This window comes from Sinocyclocheilus grahami, unplaced genomic scaffold (genome assembly GCF_001515645.1).
Source record: "Sinocyclocheilus grahami isolate Dianchi unplaced genomic scaffold, SAMN03320097.WGS_v1.1 scaffold1094.1, whole genome shotgun sequence".
Taxonomy (NCBI): domain Eukaryota; kingdom Metazoa; phylum Chordata; class Actinopteri; order Cypriniformes; family Cyprinidae; genus Sinocyclocheilus; species Sinocyclocheilus grahami.
In genome coordinates, this window is record NW_015506273.1 from 183953 (window position 1) to 207283 (window position 23331).

A 23331-nucleotide genomic window follows, 5' to 3' on the forward strand; every position below is an offset into this window, starting at 1 on the left:
TGTTGTGGAAACCCAAATTGAAGACCAAATTTTCTCCTTATTGATGACCCCTGGCGTTAATATACTGCATCTGTGCCAGCGCGTGATGTAATAAAATTCGTTAATGAACATTTTTTTTTTATATCCATTTTATACAATCCGCCTTCATTTAGCAAGTGCACTCGCACATAAACAATAGGTGTCAGGGTTCGGGTAGTGGATGGAGCGAGGACTCAGTACTGCAGAGAATGGCCTTTATTGATAATAAAAATAAACAAAAACCACAACAAAAACTACCCCGTGGGGGAGAAACAGGCTGGCAAGGCAAGGCAGGATCTGGACACGACACATCCAGGGAGAGACGATGACGAACTGACGCAGGACTGCAAACACAAGGAGAATAAATGGAGAGCAAATGAGGAGGGTAACGAGGGACCACATGTGGGGCAAATTAACTAATAATCAGGTAACAATATGGGAGGGGTTTTTCCTCCGTTTGTGGTCATTACATGCTTATTTTAATTTTATTTGGATTGGATAGAGAGTTATAGGTCTCGTGACTTTCGTCAAATTGTGCATAGAAAACTTTAACCGCAAACTGTTTATCATGGCTGCTGGCAGCGCATTCTTCAAGCATCAATTCTGATCATCTTCCTCTAACTTGATACCTTATGTTAAGGTATACCTTACGGCCTGAAACCAATGATGATCATAATCAATGTCCATCACATATGCGGACTGATATCTAAAAGATTTTATTCTTTTTATTCTTTTCACATTTAGATATAAAAATTTAATAAAACGTCAACAATAAAAACAGCTAGCTAGTTTAACTGATTATCTTAAAAGTCCATAGATATCGCTATTTTTTAATACGGCTGTTAACACGTTCTCCAACAAGCGGAAGCAATGAGACCTGTTTTCCGGGTTTGGTCTGGTGATGTTCGACATATACCCAGTTTTCAAGTTCAACACTTTTTGTTCCGGTCAGTTGTGGATGCTGCTGATTCACCGAGACCGCCGAGGCTCAGCAAAGAGACATGCGTGTGTGTGTGTGTGTGTGTGTTTTCCTTTGAAAAAGTTTCCCCAGAAATAACTCGCTATTTAATGCATTTTTCCTTACAAATTGTATTATCAGCATAACAATTTGCCATCCTTCTAGAACAATGTGCATTTATGTTAAAATTGTACCATAAATTATCAAGTTTAGTTATTTTTATTTCTTTATTGCAAAACGCTAAAACTGGCACCGTTTTGGAGAGAAATGGGCTCTCATTTGAACCCATATCATGGTGTGTGATGCTGAACTATGAGTTTGGCAGTCAAAATTAAAACTGCTGGATGATAGATATTCTTCATTCTTTATGACAAACAAGATCATGTGAATTACATAATGTACAACGTTTTTAAAAAGTATAAATTGCGGTGTACAGCGTTTATTCTGGGGGGGTAGAATCCACAGCTCAGTACTCACTACTCAATACTCATGAGTACTTTTAAATAGGCTACTCTTTTACTCTTACTCAAGAAGTTTTTTGGACAAGTACTTTTACTCTACTCACTACATTTTTTGGAAGGTAATGGTTCTTTTACTTGAGTATATTTTTTCAGTACTCTTTCCACCACTGCCACTAACTAACTGACAGTGTCACACAGTGTATCTCTTGCTTTCTCTGTATAACAGGAACTCCAGTTGCAGCCTTCTGGAATGTCCTGTCTCTCTCCTCTATTTTTCCTTTCTTTTTTGTCTTCCTTTCTGGATCGGAGCCGTCTGTGGGAGGAAGAGGTGCATACTGGGAGTAATTATGTTGTATATGAAATTATATAACTAAATGATATGAAATTATATAACTAAATGATATGAAATTATATAACTAAATGATATGAAATTATATAACTAAATGATATGAAATTATATAACTAAATGATATGAAATTATATAACTAAATGATATGAAATTATATAACTAAATGATATGAAATTATATAACTAAATGATATGAAATTATATAACTAAAATTAAATAACTGTAATTACAGATTTAGGTTAAATAAAGATGTCAGTCTTTATTTTTCTTCTTTTTAGGAAACAAATCAAAGAAAAAATAAACAAATTCTACTGTTCCTAATATTCTGTATGTTGCTCAAAAACAAAATATATATATATATATTTTTTTTTTTTACCCAAGCATTTAAAAATAGCACATTTTAGAGCTGTAACAACAATACTGTGAAACCGTGATATTTTGCTTAAGGTTAGCATACCGTCAAAATCTCATACCGGCCCATGCCTAATCTCAATGTTAGCTTAAGGTTAGTATACCGTCAAAATCTCATACCGGCCCATGCCTAATCTCAATGTTAATCATACATTAAAAGAAAAGACGGAATCTCTCGCTGCTCTTGATTAAACTACTGTTTATTTGCATCTTTGTTCTTATTTTTAATTACAAAGATAAAATAAATAATAGCTTTATTGTGATTAATAATATAGTAATTATTATTAAGAAAAGAATTGGAGGAAAATTTGCAACGTTGTTAGGTGATTTTGCTTTGGAATCTTCAGAAAACTTTAACTTGATTTTTCTCAAAATCAGATCTGCTGACTCTGTCACCTTCAAACGGCTGTAGCTCAGAACTCATTTTTGAAAATGTGCTCATTCCGACTTATTTTGCCAGCACCGCTTTATTCTATTAATGAGGAAGGAAATGTATTACACATGTCTGTTAGACCGTGAGAATAAATGTAAATATAGCTTTTTGTTGTTGTTGTTGTTGTTGTTGTTGTTTTTTAAAGGGTCAACTCCACAAAGTAAGATACTTTCTAATTTAGGGCTCCAATCAAATTCTGTTTTCCCTTTTTTATGTATTCCGTGTTTTATGATTTAATATCAAAAATGTATTTAAAAAGGGTGTTTAATGAAATGAATACAACTTTAGCAATTTAATCAATCTTTTAAAATGTAATAAAAAAATATATACTGTAATTTACAACAAAACGTGGCATTATCTTTTGTGAAAAAATGTGCTGAACAACAGAATTTGTATACTGAATAAATTAAAATATGGATGAAAAATACCTCACAAGCATCACATGGACTTGAGTATGTGTAATAGATGAAACTACTGTTTTATTTTTTGTTTTGTTTGTTTTTTTACTGCAGGTTTTTGGATCCTGCTGCAGATGAAGTCTGTCAGTATGTGATTGGAATTGTGGGTAAAAGCCCGTTACTCCTCAGAGAGCTGAATCTGAGTGAATGTAAACTGCGAGTGAATCAGATCGCTGCTCTGCTGCAGGATAAACACTGTAAACTCAACACACTGATGTAAGTTTTATCGTTATGATGACACCTTTTTAATACTTGTGAACTTGCTGCTGGGTGTGTTCTATGTATCTTTTACTGGAGAGTGCTTACTGAATAATCAATGGATGCTTTTGTAATGTCATCATCGAGCAAATATGTTTCTTTCAATGCAGTCTGAATAACAGCGATATCACAGAAGACGATTGTCGTTTATTGGCTGCAGCTTTAAATTTAAACCCTTCAAATCTGACAGAACTGAATCTGAGTGGAACTAAAGTCAGAAACTCAGGAATGAAAATCTTCTCGACTCTGTTTAAGAATGAACAATGTAGACTGAAAAAGCTGAAGTAAGTAATTTAGTCCATGTGTAAAACAGGCCAACTACTACAAAACTGATGTTATCATTTTTATATTACATGACGTTTATAATTTTTTTTTTCTCTTTTCCAGGTTTAATTCCATCTGTATTACTGAAGAAAGTTGTGCTGTTCTGGTATCAGCATTCAATTCAAACCCTTCAAACCTGAAAGAGCTGGATCTGAGTGGGAATAAACTCGGAAACACTGGAGTGACTGAAATCTCCAGTCTAATGAGAAACTTACAGTGTTCACTGCAGATACTAAGGTTAGGATTTGGTTATTCTAAACATGAATCAGTATGAAGCTCATATCTGGCCTGTAAATGAAGTCTAAAATTAACACTCTATACAGCAAATAAGGAATAATGTACATCCAGCTGGTTGTTATATCAGAATTTTTTTTTTGATTTATTGATTAAAGTCCTAAAACAGCTTTGAGCCTAGATGAAGTTCAGATAAGACAAAGATCATTTAAGGTGTAACGTACAGTCGTATCACTATTTACAAAGTTTTTCACCACATAAATAAAGATGAGGACATGTAATTTGAGAAGGCAGCGTTTTAAACACTTACATGTTAATTATCTGAAATCCATTGCAGTGTACAAAGCAATTGTTTTAGTAACAAGACAAAAACTTCAACAATTACCGCAGACCTACTATTAATACTGAAGTATTCAGGGTTCATTTGACAGTAAATACAGTTGATAACTGAGGCGCAAGATGATAGCAATTGTGATCGAATGAAACTAGAGACCACAGTGGGTGTAATATGAGAGATTTGAAAGAAGCACCATCCTTAAATCCTCGGATGAGTGGTATGTTATTTTGCGTTGCTAATGATGACTGTTGTTATCAGTGAATAACACACCTTGGAAATGTTGTAACTGAACAATCAGAATCAAGTTTTACAGAGAGCTGTGTAATGATTGCGGTTAAATAATGTAATTATTTATCTGCTTGTAATTATTAGTTAGGTGGATGCGTGTCATGAAGAACCTTTTTCAGTAACGTCACTTACATTGCTAAAAAAAAGACACTCACATTCATTTCTCTTATTAAAAACACTTTTGGGGTGCTGGGAAATATAAATATCCTAATGACACAATCCTCATATTGAAATCTTTTTAGCAAAGGAGTAATTACTACCGTTTTAAAACTACTTGTTTCTTTTTGTATTCCTCTAGACTCTCAGACTGCAGTATCACAGAAGAAGGTTATAAAGCTCTGGCTTCAGCTCTGAGATCAAACCCTTCACACCTGATAGAGCTGGATCTCAGAGGAAATGATCCTGGACCATCAGGAGTGAAGGAGCTCAGTGATTTACTACAGAATCCAAACTATTCACTGATGACACTGAGGTGAGATGTAATGAAATAATACAAAATGAATTACATGCATGCCAATAATTTATATAAATATTATTTCACAAATATAAAATAAACCATTTCACATGCAGAATCATAGGCTTTTTTAATTAGATCAAGTTTATTTAGGAATGTAATTGAATACTGCTTCATCTTTTGTGCAGGTTTTTGGGTCCTGCTGCAGAAGAAGCCTGTAAATATCTGAATGAAGTTCTTCACATTAAAAACTCATTACTCCCGAGAGAGCTGAAACTGAGTAAACGTGAACTAGGAGACACACGAGTGAATCAGATCGCTGCTCTACTGCAGGATAAACACTGTAAACTCAACACACTGATGTGAGTATTACACATGGTTAATAATGCTTTACAAAAAATGTTTTTGCAGTCTAATGAAACACTATTATTGTTGTTCTATAAAATATTTAAGGACTGAGATTAATTGACCTATGATATAAATGTATCCTTCTGTTACTTTATTAGTTTCATGTCTTTGTTTCTTTCTCTCCAGGTTGAAGAATGGCAGTATTACAGAAGAAGGTTGTGCTGCTCTAATTTCAGCGTTTAATTCAAATCCTTCAAACCTGATCGAGCTGGATCTGAGTGGAAATAAATTAGGATGCCTAGGAATGGAGAAAATCTGTCTTCTGTTGAAAAATCCTCAATGCAAATTTGAGAAACTGAAGTGTGTATTTTCATTTATGTTTATATACATTTATTATTGTTTATTTAATTAGCTTAACTGTACAAATGAAGGCCACAATTTTAGTTGTACTTTTATCTAATTTAGAGTATGACTGAGGCTCATATTCTTTTTTGAAAGTACATGAGGACAGCATTTATTAATGATGGAATTTCATTACTGGGATTTTTGCCAATATTAAAATAAAAACATTATATTGGCATAAATCTTTTGCACTTTATGGCAATAATTTGTTCATAACTTGTCTATTTAGGTTGTCAGAAGTCGTTCATAAATCCCGTTAGAGATATGATAATATATGTCTCCAAAAAGAATAAAAATTGTATAATTTTTTTTTAGACTTTCAGACTGCAATATCACTGAAGAAGGTTATAAAGCTCTGGCTTCAGCTCTGAGATCAAACCCTTCACGCCTGATAGAGCTGGATCTCACAGGAAATGATCCTGGACAATCAGGAGTGAAGGAGCTCAAACAATTACTACAGGATAAACGCTGTAAATTGACCATCAGGTGATTAAAACCTTTAAATATTTATTAAAATTGTACTTTTAAAATAAGCTTACATCAGTGAACAGTTGCTGTTTCGTGTCATGTATTGATCCATTGCTTATTAATCACATAATATAAAGAAGATCAAAATTTGCAGGGTCAAGTATTTATGTAATGAGGGGAGTGTGACAATGAAGTTGAGGATCCAAATGCAAGGGACAAAACACCAGCAAACAACAATGGCAGAGGCAAGGCAAAAGAGTAATCCACAAAACAGGCAATGGTCAGGGCAGGCAGCAAAACAATCAGAAACACGAAGGCAAGGAAGCAGGGAAACTATGAAACATGAGAAATAAGGAAACACTAGGAAAAGTGTCTACAAACATTCAATACTCAGCCCCGAATGAAGGAAAGACTGCAGCATTTATAGTCCTCCTGTAGGAAAGTCTGTAATTGGTTCCTAGGCAGGGGTTTCTGGGAAATGCAATCTGATTGGAAACAATCAGAGTGGTGATGGAGCACTCTGGTGGTGATGTGGAGGAATGACAGGCCCGTGTACGTTTTAAAAGTTTGTTTTTCAATTTGAAATGAAATAAGCAGAAACGAGAAAACAGTCGTTTTTTTTTTTGTTTGTTTTTAGTTTTTGTAATTTATTTTAAAAAACGGAAAAACAAGATTTTGGCCCGATTTTCGTATTTAAATTTTTTTTTTTACTGGTAGAAAACGGATAAACGGCTTCAAAATTAGTTTTCCCCTTGTGGGCGGTCATGATACGCCCCTTTCCGCCAATTGGTCAACCAAATCTGAGCCCGTGACGTCATCCTCAGTTCCTTAAACAAAATAATAGTCCTCTTCTGCTGTACGGGGCTGGTCCTAGATCGGTCTTTCTTCTGTGCAACCTAACACGTTTCGCAGAAATATTTATTTCAGAAATTTTAATCAGCACCCAGCCTGTTGTATTTAGCTGTGCAAAGTTAAATCTGTATGGTGAAGCGGCGCATAGACACAGAAAGGTTGAGAAGCACAGATTTAAAAAAAAAAAAAAAAAAAAAAGAAAAATCGACGTAGGGGGGGTCCCCAGATATTTTTTAGTAAAAAAATAATGATGTCAAATCTGTTTAAGCTCACGCAGTTAGGATACGGTACATTTCGTTAATTAATTATTTACAGTCACTCATGTGACTGAAGTCTGTTTTTAGGCAGTCAAAATGTAAATGCCTCTATCAGGGTCGGCGCCAGAGTGCACAAAGTGAGGGGGCATGCAAAATTTGTATTTATTTATTTTATTTTTTGTGAGGGGGACCTGTTTCTGAATATTAATTGATTTAAATCACGGAGACTAGTGTAGTTATGTAGTGGAAGTAATTTTCAGATGCAAAGAATAAAACGGGAAAAACACGAAACTTGTAAAATAATTTGATATATGAAGAGTTTGGTTCCAAAACGCTATAGATCCATTTTGATTAATTTGAGTAAAAAATGTGTTTTCTTTACCAAGAAAGTGGCAAGATGAAAACCACTATTTTCTGTTTCAAACTTTCACATAGCATCTTTAGGTTATAATAACATAAAAAATTCAAATCCAGATTTTGATTTTCAAAGATTTATTATAAAACGTTTTTTTTCCCCATTAAGCAATAAATCCATAACAGATTTTTTTTTTAAATGCAATAAATCCATTGAATCAATATAAAAGTAATTTTTCATGTTGAAACTGTTGAAAATACACAACATGGTTAATCCACATATGACAGGATCTGAACTTGGCCAGTACTAATCTTATATACAGGCACTGGACTAAAAATTCAATCAGTCACCGCTCCCAAAATGAATTCAACGGGTCATCTTGTTAATGCTATAAATTAATTACAGCAATATAGGAAAATTTCATCATGAACAAGAACATGAACAACAATATCACATTAGACCACAGAAATTCCAAAATGACATTTCCCTTACATTCAACTTCCAAAAGTGCATTCATCTTTGCCATGTTACATTCATTTAGTTGACTAGTGCTATACGCTGTATTAACAAAAACATTAATGGCATTAATAAAAACACTTACACTGACAAGCTACGCAATATCGCGTTCATAATCGAATGCGACTCATCTGCGATTATGAACGCGATATTGCATAGCTTGTCAGTGATCTACAGCTCTGTGTATCTATCTGAAAGCACGTGATGGAGATTTACTATTAATCACAGAACGGGCTTTACTGACGAGATGGGCGTGACAATCACCTAAGTTTGTTTAATGATCACAAAGTGCAAAGTAGATGAGGAAAACTAGGATGCCGGGTGTATTCAAAGCGCCGCCATTACTGTCTAGAGTGTGTGGAATGGTGCGCTGTGATTGATTGAGCGGATATATCGCATTCTGCAGAGAAGGGAGACTGGCGTTTGTCACGGTTTGGAAAGAAAGGGAGAAAACATGACAGAATAACTTGGCGGATATCACATTTTGCGTAAAATTAAAAATGTACTTTTCAACACTGACCAGATACAATACTAAAAATGGTGAGTATCGCGTTTTGGAACCAAACTCTTCATATATAGCCTACAATTTAATAACATATAGCCTAGTATTATATATAGGATGTTCGTCAATTGATTGCAAGCGGTCGGATCTGTGTTGACAGCTCCGTAAAATAACCTACTGGAAGCTCTCTATAGTTTTGGTGTATATAGTTAAAAATATGACAAGTAGGTTATACAAACACACAATAACATTTAAAGTTTCTTCAATTTCTGAAAAAAGAATGTAGTAATTGATGTCATAAATACACGAGCGTGATTTTTGTTTTAACTGGCAGAATCAATCGTACATTACAAAAAATGGAGAAAAAAAAACATTTGTATCAAAGACTATGAAAAAACAATGCCAGAATGAAGCCAGAAGTGCCGAATGTAAACCAGATTTGGCCCAGACTGTTATCTGGGAAGCCAAGCATAAGAATACTAATGTACATTTGTTAACCCACAGTAACGATTTTTAATCGATTAATCACCTATTTTAGTTTTCTGCATGTTTTTTAAAAAACACACAAAAAATAAAAAAGAGAAGTCACATATGCTATAAGTGCATAAATATTTATACTAATATTTATACTAATGGATAAATATAATTGCAGTAGGCTATATAATAATAATAATAATTCCTTACATTTATATAGCGCTTTTCTGGGCACCCAAAGCGCTTTACATAGAAGGGGGGAATCTCCTCAACCACCACCAGTGTGCAGCATCCACCTGGCAGCCATATTATAATTATATAATATAATCCAAGCTATAAACAAGCCAAAACAAAGCGAAACTGAAGGTAAAGTTGGGCTCGTATCCTACCTCTCTCAATCGGCACAAATCCAGATGTTTCCATATAGCCTACACGATGTATTTGAAGCTATAGCTATACCCATGTATTAGGTCAAATAGGTCCTAGTTCATGCGTGTTCCAGTATCGATGGAAAAAATCATAATGAGCAAAAATATGCCTTTGTCTTTTGAATTGCTTACCCTAATTAATATTTGATGTGGCTTCCAAATACATTAAAATATCTAAAATAAAATGAAAAGTAGAAAATAAATAAATAAAAGTGAAAATTTAGGAGTCCTAAATTTAGGACTGACACACCCATTATTTTTTAAGATTTTCTCCTAAATCGGCGAGTTATGAGCTACTTTTAGCCTTAAGATGTTTTGTGAATACGGGCCAAGATTTATAACAATTTGTTTGCATAAGCCATAAACTCGTTGTATTAACAGCACATTAACAGAGTAATCAGTTGCTACACTTCTACTGCTCTGATGAAAACAGTACAGATTTTATAATTCCTCAAACGGTAAACAAGTTAAGCAATTGTCAATAAATTAAGTAATTTATTTACACAAATGCAATAAATATTCAAACATCACATAATGTCCTCTAAACATTACAATTTAGTAGGGATTGTCGCTACAATTTTAGTGTTTTTAGTCCATTTTTCACATACCAAAAAAGTATCGCGTACATTGACTAATAACAGATTCTCTTCAATCTGTACAAAATGAAAAATATATTTGACATCTACAAAAAATTATTAATTAGAGAAAACATTCTGTATTAATTCTTAATAAATTCTGCATAAAGCCTTCTGTGAGCATTAGTTTATGGTTGTAAAATTATCACCTAAAAGGAATGCTTTAGAAACCAATTCCAAACTCTAGGAACAACTAAAAACCAAAAGCAGCATCACAGTAATACATTAACTATGGAAACATATTAGTGGGGATGATTTGTGTTTGCTGAACACCCATACGCAGGATGGGAGCAGCAAATGGTATAAAATTACAACAAGATTATCTCATCTAAAATTGTCTTCTATTTCCTGTAGGTTTTTGAAAAGTCCTGCTGCAGAGAAAGCGTGTGACTATCTTACTAAAGTACTGGGTAAAAGTCCATTAGTACTGAAAGAACTGGATCTGAGTGAAGATAAATTAGGAGATCTGGATGGAGAGAAACTCTCTGCTCTTTTGATGGACTCTCATAGCAAACTGGAGACAATAAAGTGAGTGAGCATGAGTTTATACGTTATAACTTTTATGATTACAAAAGATTGTCAGTCACATGTGTGAGCAGATATAAAGAGCTGTTGATCTGATGTGTGTTGAATATGCACTGAATAATAAATAATGCTGTTTGTGTGTTCAGGCTGAATAATTGTAAGCGGACAGAGAAAAGCTGTCAAGTTCTAGCTACTGTTCTCTCCTCCAAAACCATCCTGAAAGAGATGAACCTGAACAACAGCCATCTGCTGGACTCAGGAGTCAAAGAGATCTGTGAGGGTCTGAAGAATCCTGTGTGTGAGCTGAAGATACTCAAGTGAGTACAATTCACCATAAACTGCTGTTCATTTAAGCCGACACAAACATTTACATTATGTCAGTGTGATTTTTTTCTTTTTTCCATCGAATTGTAAAGAAAGCTGGCCAACCAATAAGATTCTCACTTTGTTAACATGCCCTCAGCTAACACATTAAACTATGAATTGGTGGCTCACAAACAGACTATTTGGTTTAGTGACATTGAATAGCAGAAGGGGAATCAGGAACAGGCATTGGAGATTGATATTGAGCAGCTTTAGTGGTAATAAATTCCATTCAATAAAAATATGGATAGGATTGGTTAAATAGAATGAACTGTTTGAAAACATGTAAGAACTGTTTATCTTTATTTCTTCCTCTGCCATGCCCCTGCAGATGTGAACCAAATTGATTTTGAATGCTGCTTCCAAAAGACTAAAAAAATTGTTTTTACTCTTGATAATTAAGTTCCACAATTTTTATTTATTTTTTAAGATAGGGCTCTAGCTTAAAGTCCAAAATTGCAAAATGCAGAACTTAGAGGCATATAATTGTTTTTGTATTGATACATTGCAGTAATTAAGAAAGTGAAAGCTTAGGGCTTTAGTTTTATTATAAATAATTAGTTATTTTAACTTTGGGTTGGGCTTTACCCACACCCACCCCACACCACACACACACACACACACTTTCACCTGCTTTCATCTTTCATCTTGGAGACCTTTATAATAACCTATATGAATTAATAACCGAAATTTAAGATTAAATTTAGAACAAACTCAAACCACACATATTCAACAATAACAGATTCTTGGTCATCATTATATAATAAATTATTCTTAGCAGAATAAAACTGTGGCATATCTGATAAGGTAAACTGTAGTGTGATTTAGTCATATTTATTGATATTACAGTGATGAATTAATCTCAGCTGCAATGTTAATTAAATTTTTAATTTTTATTTTTTCTAGTCTTTCAGACTGCAGTATCACTGAAGAAGGTTATAAAGCTCTGGCTTCAGCTCTGAGATCAAACCCTTCACACCTGATAGAGCTGGATCTCACAGGAAATGATCCTGGACAATCAGGAGTGAAGCAGCTCAATGATTTACTACAGGATCCAGACTGTAAACTGAAGACCCTAAGGTGAGTGTTCTTAAAATAATAACATTCAACAGTCCTAAAAATATTTTAGGTTAAAAAAATGTAATTGTCAAAAAAACATTTATATAAGCTTTGAAATGACTCCCTGAAATGAGTCCCTTGCACAACATTGTGAACATAAATCACTGTATGGTAGGTAATATCAATGTACTTCTATTATGTCCAGGTTGTTGCAAAGTCCTGCTGCAGATGAAGCCTGTCAGTTTGTGACTGGAATTGTGGGTAAAAACCCGTTACTCCTGAGAGAACTGAATCTGAGTGAACAGAAGCTAGGAGACACACAAGTGAATCAGATCTCTGCTCTACTGCAGGATAAACACTGTACACTCAACACACTGATGTGAGTATTGTGTTCAGTTATTATTGTAGATAAGTATGTTAAAAGCATCAGGTCATAAAAACGTAATTCTCAGTAATCACTGAATGTTGGAATCAAGAACTTTGTGCTGGTAAATTCATTCTCTCCTGTTCAACATTTTAGTCTGCGTAAGTGTGGTCTAACAGAGAAAAGCTGTTCAGCTCTTGCTACAGTCCTGAGATCAAACTCCAGTCTGAAAGAACTTGACATGAGCAACAATAATCTGCAGGATTCAGGAGTGAAGAAACTCCAGACCGGATTAGAGAATACAAACTGTACACTGAAGAAACTCAGGTGAGTTCAATCAACCATTTTTGATTGTTGTTCTTCACTAATCAGGAAGAGAAAGTGATAGTATTTAAATTTTGCAGTGATATTAACTGTATAATAAATTTCAATCTGATTTTCAAATCCCTTTTCTGTAGACTTTCAGACTGCAGTATCACTGAAGAAGGTTATAAAGCTCTGGCTTCAGCTCTGAGATCAAACCCTTCACACCTGATAGAGCTGGATCTCACAGGAAATGATCCTGGACAATCAGGAGTGAAGCAGCTCAGTGATTTACTACAGGTTAAAAACTGTAAACTAAAACTGAGGTGAGTCATGATGAAATGATACAAAATAATGATACAAATTATACAAAATTCACCTGATATGAAGGTGAATTATTCATATAAATTTTGTTTCACTAACTTTGTTCCAACAACTAATTGTGCTGTTTTAAAAACTGACTATTGATTACACCAAGTTCTGTTGAATTGAATCCTGCTTCATCTTCTCTTCTCCAGGTTTTTGAGTTCTGCTGCAGAGAAAGCCTGTCAGTATGTGCCTGGAATTATGGGTAGTAATCCCTTATTTATGAGAGAGCTGAATCTGAGTGGACATAAACTTGACATAACATTTGTGAATTATCTCGCTGCTGTACTGGAGGACAAACACTGTCAATTCAACAAACTTCAGTGAGTATTTCACATAATTTTCAAATGTATACTTTGTTTTGGAAGTATTGGGCCCTCTTTATATTAAGTGTTATCAGCCACTATGTACTAACATTTAAATTGATAAAGTTCTCTTGGCCACCTCTTTGGCCACCTGCTCACAACTGCTGTTTCTGACTTATTTAGACATAGAACTGTTTCTTTACAGCCACATCACAGATGTTTTAGGCATGCACTGAACTTTGCCTCAGCACCAGGCACAAGTCAAATGACTGCCAGAAAGGTATAGGTGCAGAGAGAGCTTCAGTAAAAGAACAGTATATATACGAGATCGTGGAGCAGATAATACAGCATGATTAAAAATGGAGACAATTTAAGCAGCATCAAAATTGAGCAAATGCATGAATGTATTGTTTATATATGCGTCACATTTAAAGGGATAGTTCACATAAAAATGAAAATTCTGTCATCATTTACTCACCCTCGTGTCATTTAAACTCGTAAGACTTTCGTTCTTCTTCGGAACACAAATTAAGATATTTTTTAAATGAAATCTGAATTATAAAAATATGCAAGATTGCATCTTTTTATATTTTTGATTCAACAGTGTTGTTGGACTGTTTTTCCTATGCACCTATCATTTTTTCAGGTGTGCTGAGTTTGTGTTGATTAATGAAATCTGAGCAATTTCTGTCCCTCCATTGACAGTCTGGACAACTAGCATTTTGATCCTTAAAAAAGTTCATAAAAAGATCATAAAACTAATCCGTATGAATTGATTGGTTTAGTCCAGATTTTCTGAAGAGACTTGATTGCTTCATATGATGAACAGATGTAATTTATATTACCTTAAGCACAATAAGTACATTGTACCTAACATTTAATATTTTTATTATGTGTACTGTATGTACATAGTAGTCAAAGACACCTAATATAAAGTGAAGCCAAAGTATCTTTAATATATAACATTTTCTTTTATGTTTTACATTCAATAACTGGTTAAGGTGAAAATTTAGCATTTATTAACTTCAAATAACAACAATACAAGCAAAAGCATTGAAGAATGTCATTGCTGTTCATTAAAGAAGGTTTTGAGATAAACTGAAGAATATTTCCTCTCTTTTTCTTTCTCTGCAGGCTGAATAATAACAGTATTACTGCAGAAGGTTGTGCTGCTCTGATTTCAGCATTTAATTCAAATCCTTCAAACCTGATAGAGCTGGATCTGAGTGGAAATAAACTAGGAGACTCAGGAATAGAGAAGATCTGTCATCTGTTGGAAAACAAACAATGCAGATTAGAGAAACTTAAGTGTGTATCTTCATTTATTTATATTTCTACATGATAACATGCATTTATAAATGTCCATTTGTCATGACAACTGATTAAGGCTATGTAGGCTGTAATTGTTTTTGTACATTGCTATCTTTATTCTATAAAATATTACAAAATCTAATTAAGCAGATGCTATCGTTAAGGCATTTGTTGCTTATTTGTTGCTTATTACTTTTAAATATATAATTATTAGTTAAATTTTTCTTATGATTTAAATAACACTTTATATGCATTTTGCTTATTTAGTGTAGATCATGAAGTACTTAAGCAATTCTTTAATATACAGGCTTTCAGACTGCAGTATCACAGAAGAAGGTTATGAAGCTCTGGCTTCAGCTCTGAGATCAAACCCTTCACACCTGATAGAGCTGGATCTCACAGGAAATGATCCTGGACAATCAGGAGTGAAGGAGCTCAATGATTTACTACAGGATGGACAGTGTTCATTAAAGACCATCAGGTAATAAAAGCTTTTAGATATTTAAAAATAAACATTGATGTTTTTTGTATTTATTTTTGTAACAGTTTTTCTCAGAGTTTTGTAATACAATGTAAAAAATAACTGATTGTGCTTGTTTCTTTTATTTGAATAATACAAATGTTCTCAGTGAAACTGGAGACAATTATCATAACTGTAACTTCAACCACATTTTACACACATTTTACATTAATACTACACTGGAGTAGAGGTGTACAGTATTTAGGTGGCTGAGATATTATTGGCTGATCACTGGGAAAATTCAGTTATTATTATAGCACTGATAATGGATTTTACACTAATATTTTCACAGATAAGTAGTTTTGCTATATTTATGTTCACAAGAGAATATCTGATGATTCAGTGTATTTGTCAGCTGGTGTCACGTGTGTTTAGACACATTAAATTATATCACATTATCATTTTCTGTTAGTATTATTTTTGGCCATGTTTTATTTTAATCATCTGCTGTAATTAAAGATATGCTGTTTATGTGTTGTGTTTATGTGTAAGGAAGTAATAAGTGAAAACACATTTCTGTACTTTCTGTTGCTGGTGTTTGCTTATACATGAAAATGGCATATGTTTTTAATTCTGTGTGTTGTTTTATCTTTATTGCATGCTGTAAATTTAATTTTAGTTTAATTCATTGAGACAAATGTTTGTAGTTAATTATTCTACTCTGTTTAGAGATTCATTCAGAATGGGAGCTCTTAAAGGCATAAAATTGGAATATTATCTAATCTGTAATTCTGCTTCCTGTAGGTTTCTGAAAAGTCCTGCTGCAGAGGAAGCGTGTGATTATCTCACTGAAGTTCTGGGTAAAAGTCCATTACTATTGACAGAACTGGATCTGAGTGAAGATAAATTAGGAGATCTGGATTGGGAGAAACTCTCTGCTCTTTTGATGGACTCTCATAGCAAAGTGGAGAAAATTAAGTGAGTGAACATGATTTATATATATGATTCATATGATTTTATAACTTCTGTTTCGTCATTATTAGACTGTCAGTCACATGTGTGAGCAAATATAAAGAATTATTGATTTGTTGTTTGTTGAATATGTGCTGAATAATAAATAATGCTGTTTTTGTGTTCAGGCTGAATAATTGTGAGCTGACAGAGAAAAGCTGTTCAGTTCTAGCTACTGTTCTCTCCTCCAAAACCATCCTGAAAGAGATGAACCTGAACAACAGCCGTCTGCTGGACTCAGGAGTCAAAGAGATCTGTGAGGGACTGAAGAATCCTGTGTGTGAACTGAAGATACTCAAGTGAGTACATTTCACCATCATTCAACACACACATATATATATATATATATATATATATATATATATATATATAAAATGACAAATGCATACAACAAATTTTTAAAACTTAACATTTAAATGAAAAACAAAAAATGAAGCTAAAAACAATTCAAAATATTAAAGAACAAAAGGTATAAGAGTATAATAATGATTCTAACATAACACTAAGCCAAAGCTCAAAAAAACAACTACATATATGTGTATGTACAACCATACACACACATATATATATATATATATACATTATTTCATTTCCATTTAGTTTGTTGAAGTATTAAAATAACTCAAATTAAATAAAACTAAAACTTAATAAAAGACCGATACAGACATAATAAATTCAGACATAATTTAACTAAAATTGAAATAAATAACAAATACAAATCAAACGACAGTAGTTTATCAGTAATCCTAAAAAATAACACTACCAAACTTACATGCTAAAAAACAACAACTTACTTACACAGTGTTTCCCCTAGGTTTACGGGAAGGTTTACAACTCCTTTTTAATGGTTAAATAAAATTGTATTCATCAAAAAGCATGTCTAAAATAATTAAAATCATGAAACTTAAACAATTTAACATCAATTTATTAAAAGTTTACATGCTAAAAAACAACAACTTACTTACACAGTGTTTCCCCTAGGTTTACGGGAAGGTTTACAAGTCCTTTTTAATGGTTAAATAAAATTGTATTCATCAAAAAGCATGTCTAAAATAATTAAAATCATGAAACTTAAACAATTTAACATCAATTTATTAAAAGTTTAACAAAAATTACATGTTTAGGGCCCTATGAAATTTTTTTTTTCCAACCTTATGTTTTATTGTTGCCAAATTCTGATTTAGCATGTCTAATTATTTGAAAGCATAAAAACAAGTTACATTTATTCTTACAATAGCCTTATGATTTTTTGCTCAAATTCTGTGTTGTGTATTTACATTAAGGCATAAAATATTCATTTAATCTATCTTTTAAGTAATGAAAATTAAACAAATAATGTTTTTTGGGAAATAAATGTAATTTAATATTACAATTAAAACATTGAAAAAATATTGTATGATTATTCCTTAAAAATAAGGTTTTAATAATTTTAGTAGTAGTAATAGTAGCCTATTACGTACAGTCTACTGAACAACAGTAATATATTTCTGCCGCAATGCCTTCAAGTTAAACCGAACTTTTATTTTGATGGGTTGCCGTGAATACTTTTACATTTCTCTGTGTATATGATATGAGGATAGTTTTACTCAAATGAAACGGTCAAATGCTCATGAAGTGACTCTCAGGGCAGATCTGGAGATGTTGTTCATGTATTTATGTCCTCATTCAGTGAGACGGCAGATGCTAAAATCACCGCAAGCATCACGTGCGCTTCAGTACAAGTGGTAAACAAAACTGCACGTCTGCGCCATTCATTAACACAGAGACACGAAGAATTCATATTTAAATAGTCGTTTTGCGGCTTAATATTTACAAATACTAGTAGGAGTGGGAGTGTGCTCACTTGTGTGTACGTGTGTGTGTGTGAGCGCGCGCGCGCATCGGGGCGGAACTCCACTGTGCGTGATACAAAGAGTGCGACCATAACGTAGAGACTGAAATGACATGCCGTCGTGTAAATAAGATAAATAGCATAAGGCTATTTAGTTTGTTTAACCCTCTACCGCATGGTGTAGCCATATGGCAACATACTCTTTGTGTTAATTTCCTTGCCACTGTCTCTTTAAGAGAACATTCTCGTTTTTTTGTTGTTGGAAAGAGAAGACCTTAGTTTAGCCAATGATGTGCTTTGATTAAGTCACATGACATGCAGTTTTTTTTCTGTGGCGAGATTTCTGACAGACTGCCGTCTCTTGTCGGTAGTTGCTGAAAGCAAACTAAAACGTCAGTAATAAACAAGGACCAGTCCGTGTCACTTCTACAAAAATATCTAAAACATCACTGTTATGATGTTATGATGACATATTCACCTCTCAAAAAAGTTTTTATAAAATTAGTTTAGTTGGTAAATCATTCAAATGTATGTGTAACTGTGCAACAGTGGAATGACATTATTACAATAGTTTATCTAGCTAGCAAGGTCAGCTGCAATTTGTTAAGCTGTAACAATAACAACATTAATACTAGTGAAATAATATTGATTAGTCGTATGTTAAGGGCATTTGTATTATGGATATAATCAAATTGAAATGGCAATTTTACTTTTGATTAAATATGAATACAGGTAACATTACATCAGTGAGCACGGCCATATTCTATAGTAAGGTAAAGAAGAAAAGGGCAGAACTTGCTCTTCCTGCACATGAAAAAACTGCTTTGTGAAGTTTCATACATAAAAAAGGTGATCTTTCAATGATTATTGGGGGAGGGGGGGGAGGCTCATGTTCATAGTCTTCCACTCAAGAGATTGCATAATGCTGAATTTTCATGAACTGCACTGTTTTTGGTTTTACGTCAGGGTTTTATGATACATTATATATAATATTATACTTGTTTTAACTGTATAAATTTGCAGTTTAAATAATATTCATGAAAAATTTAATGAAATTAAAACAATTATAAATCATTATTCAGCAAAAAAATAATAGAATAAATAAAAGCACAAGTTGTTGGAAAGTATGTATAAGGTGTCAATTATAAGTAAGTACTGTGTTAAAGTTTATATTAACACCAATTGAATCAACACAAACAACATTACAACAAACAACAAGTTAGATCCACTATTGTATGCAGTTGCCGTATGGCAACATATCATAAAGTACCTTAAAATAATGTTTTTTTTTTCAAAAAATTTTTTTTTACAGCACTTCAAGTTAAGCCATTCTTAGAAAAGAAAAAGATTCAAATATTTTTTTCTATAGGTCTATCATAATGCGTGCGGTAAAAGAACAAGGTATATACCTGTTCTATAGGAAAGGTGACTTTAAATTATTTCTGTTGTGATCTGGCGCTATAGAGAAAATATAATTAAATAAAATTAACTTGACATTCAGGGGGGGCGGGCCGCCCCCCTAAAATAATGGCAGGGGAAACACTGCTTACACATAGTAAGAAATGGTTATAAAAACTGAAACAGAAGTGAAACAAGTAGTGGGAAAGAGGAGAAATAAAAAGTGATACTTATCCGTTGCCGGTGTCCCTGCGTGGTGGAGTCGCACGGTAGAGACGATGGTCTTTACACTCTTCGGTCTGCACACGAGGAGTCCTTCACACGACGGCTGCTGCGGTAAACTAAGCTTTTTTATACCCGTCTAACAAAATACTAAATTAATTCAGCTGGACACATATTCCTTATTTTTTCCACAACAAATGGCCAAGCAAGTGCAGACACTGACAAGATATGCGATACAGAACGAGACCAAACGTGATATCAGCACGTCTCCATACAGTAAACAAAACAAGCGTTTCCTAGCAACGACAACTACACTAAACTCTAATGAGACAAATACACAAATACACAAGAAGTAAATACACTTACGAGCTGCTTTTAACTTCTGCTGATAAAGACTGCTTCTCTCAAAGAGTATTTCTTTACACTGTTTTCTGCTGGCGCTTGAACACACTTTCCTTATTTTTTCCACAACAAATGGCCAAGCAAGCGCAGACACTGACAAGATACGCCATACAGAATGAGACCAAACGCGATATGCACACGTATATATATAATGTATGTATATATGTATATCTAGATTTTAATCGGTTCACCTCCAATAGTGGAAATAATTGAATAATACTATGTTATTTTTGTTGTAGACAGTGGTTTTCATTTACTAACTGTGCATAGATAACACATTTGTGCATGTTTACACAAAATTCATGTCATTATTAACCTTACAACAGTGTTATCTCTTATCATAGTAATAAAATAAATAAATAAAATAGCTATAACATTTGTTCACAATTATATTTTTCCTAGGTTAAGGATGAAATTTTGAAACAAAGCACATCATGTAAAAATCAGTCTCTTACTTTCTTAAGTATATTTCTAATACTGTAAATAACCCAAGTAGGGTTGAAAATTAATAGGGACTTTGGGCAAAAAATGACACTAAAATAAGCAAACATTCACCCCAAATTCAAGATTTAATTTAGATCTGCTGATGTTACATCAGATTTTCTTTTTAGGCATGTTGCAATCACACATGAGGAGTTTTTGTAAGAGGACAGAACTCACATCACATTCAGTGATGGAGATGTTCTTTGCTCACTTTCTGTATAAAATGTATTCCCAGTTTGAAAAAATATAGGAATATTTTTTATGCTACTAAAAGAACCAATTTATTTTTTAATGCGTATAAAGCAATGAACTAATTAATAAACGGTTCTTAGCCATGAATAAGACGTGCCATTTCATTTCATTTTTTTTTTTTTTATCCTATTGTCTCCTTGGTCATTATCTTCAGGGGTTTTGGTTCTTTTGCTGTTGTAGACTGTTAGAAAATTAATCTGATGAAGTGATATGAAACTGTAATGCAGTCAATACCTGCCTGGAACTACTGTAACTGTGCAGTTATTCAAAATAATCAACACATCTGTAGCCAATCAGAATCATGCATTCATTTTTCTAATCAAATCTTACATTAATGGTGATTGTGCACTGAATGAATGGATGAATTTGAACCATAATGTTGCTTTTAATTCATGTTTTTATTTTCTCTAGTCTTTCAGACTGCAGTATCACTGAAGAAGGTTATAAAGCTCTGGCTTCTGCTCTGAGATCAAACCCTTCACACCTGATAGAGCTGGATCTCACAGGAAATGATCCTGGACAATCAGGAGTGAAGCAGCTCAGTGATTTACTACAGGATCCAAACTATCAACTGAAGACACTGAGGTGAGTGTCCTTAAGTGCAATAAATGTAAGATTTTAGCTGAAATGCAATTAAACCATCAAACCATCTTTTATCTCTGTGTCCAACATTTACATGTACATGCATTTGTGGTGTGAAAAGCCTACCAAGTGCATCAAGATGATTTTCATTGTTTCCTGATCTTCATCTCGTTGTAGAAGGCAGCACTGCAATGAACAGTTGTGAAATGTCAGTGTACTTCTGTCTCCAGGTTGTTACAAAATCCTGCTGCAGATGAAGCCTGTCAGTATGTGATTAAACATCTGGGAGAAAACCCGTTACTCCTGAGAGAGCTGAATCTGAGTGAATGTGAACTAGGAGACACACGAGTGAATCAGATCTCTGCTCTACTTCAGGATAAACACTGTGAACTCAACACACTGATGTGAGTATTGGGTTTATTTATTGCTTCACATTTAAAGTATCTTATAGAGATGAGATAAACGGCACAGTGACCAAAAAACAATAATAAAGTACTTTGTAAATTCTCTCCTGTTCATAATTTTAGTCTGCGTAAGTGTGGTCTAACAGAGGAAAGCTGTTCAGCTCTCGCTACAGTCCTGAGATCAAACTCCAGTCTGAAAGTACTTGACATGAGCAACAATAATCTGCAGGATTCAGGAGTGAAGAAACTCCAGAACGGATTAGAAAATACAAACTGCACACTGAAGAAACTCAGGTGAGTTCAATTATCATTCATTGCATGTAACATTTTTTTTTTCATAATAAAATGTATATTTTAACAGTAAGAAATATGTTTTTAATTCTATAAATCACATAATACTTTTTGATCATTATAAAACTTCTTTTTCCAAATAGACTTTCAGACTGCAGTATCACAGAAGAAGGTTATAAAGCTCTGGCTTCAGCTCTGAGATCAAACCCTTCACACCTGATAGATCTGGATCTCAGAGGAAATGATCCTGGACAATCAGGAGTGAAGGAGCTCAGTGATTTACTACAGGATCCAAACTATCAACTGAAGACACTGAGGTGAGATGTGATGAGATGATACAAAATAAATGACATGCAGGCTAAATATTCATACATAATATTATTTCAGTAATACAATAAGCTTGATTTGGTGCATCTGAGGTACTGTGTTGTTGGTGACAAAGTGTTGTGGTATAAGCTACAGTACTGTTTAAATAGACATTATGAGCCACTAAATGTGCTGATACTCAGTAGTTTGTTACTAACTTTTTCTGAATGCACTGTAGTTTAATTTCGATCAAGCCCAGATTCTCAACACTGTCACTCTACAGCAGATCTATGAGTCTCCAGTTCTTCACAAACATGTGGTGTCTTGAAAGATCTTTTGCTCTTCTGCTCCTCATGACATTTGCACTGTTGCATTGTTTCTGTTTTTTGACATCACTGTTTTTTGACATTTGGATGTCAAATAATAATACTTTTTATGTTCAAAGCTTGTCATTAGGAACAATAATGAATTCTGTTTTATCAACATGTTTTGTAAAGCAGTGGACATTTATTTCAGAATTAAAATGAATCCGGCTTTACCTTTTCCAGGTTTTTGAGAAGTCCTGCTGCAGAAGAAGCCTGTCAGTATGTGACTGGAATTGTGGGTAAAAACCCGTTACTCCTGAGAGAACTGAATCTGAGTGAACGTGAACTAGGAGACACACGAGTGAATCAGATCTCTGCTCTGCTGCAGGATAAACACTGTAAACTCAACACACTGATGTGAGTATCTTACATCATTTAACATGTATTTGATAATACTATTTTCTCATTTGTTTGAGCCAGAGGCGTCACAATGTGAAGTATTAAAATTAAACAGGCCATTAAAAACAAATAATTTTCAAAAAATGACAATTAGCTTTTAAACAGTAGGC

The 23331-nt window shown here is 33.7% G+C and overlaps 1 protein-coding gene across 1 annotated transcript in view; it reads left to right on the plus strand.

The window, feature by feature from the left end:
* The window catches only part of LOC107566705 (NACHT, LRR and PYD domains-containing protein 3-like), a 168944-nt gene that overhangs the window by 138464 nt on the left and 7149 nt on the right, over positions 1-23331 (plus strand). Inside the window, 2 exon segments of the mRNA XM_016252234.1 lie at positions 4827-5000; positions 5171-5344. Coding sequence (XP_016107720.1) covers positions 4827-5000; positions 5171-5344 — 348 coding nt within the window.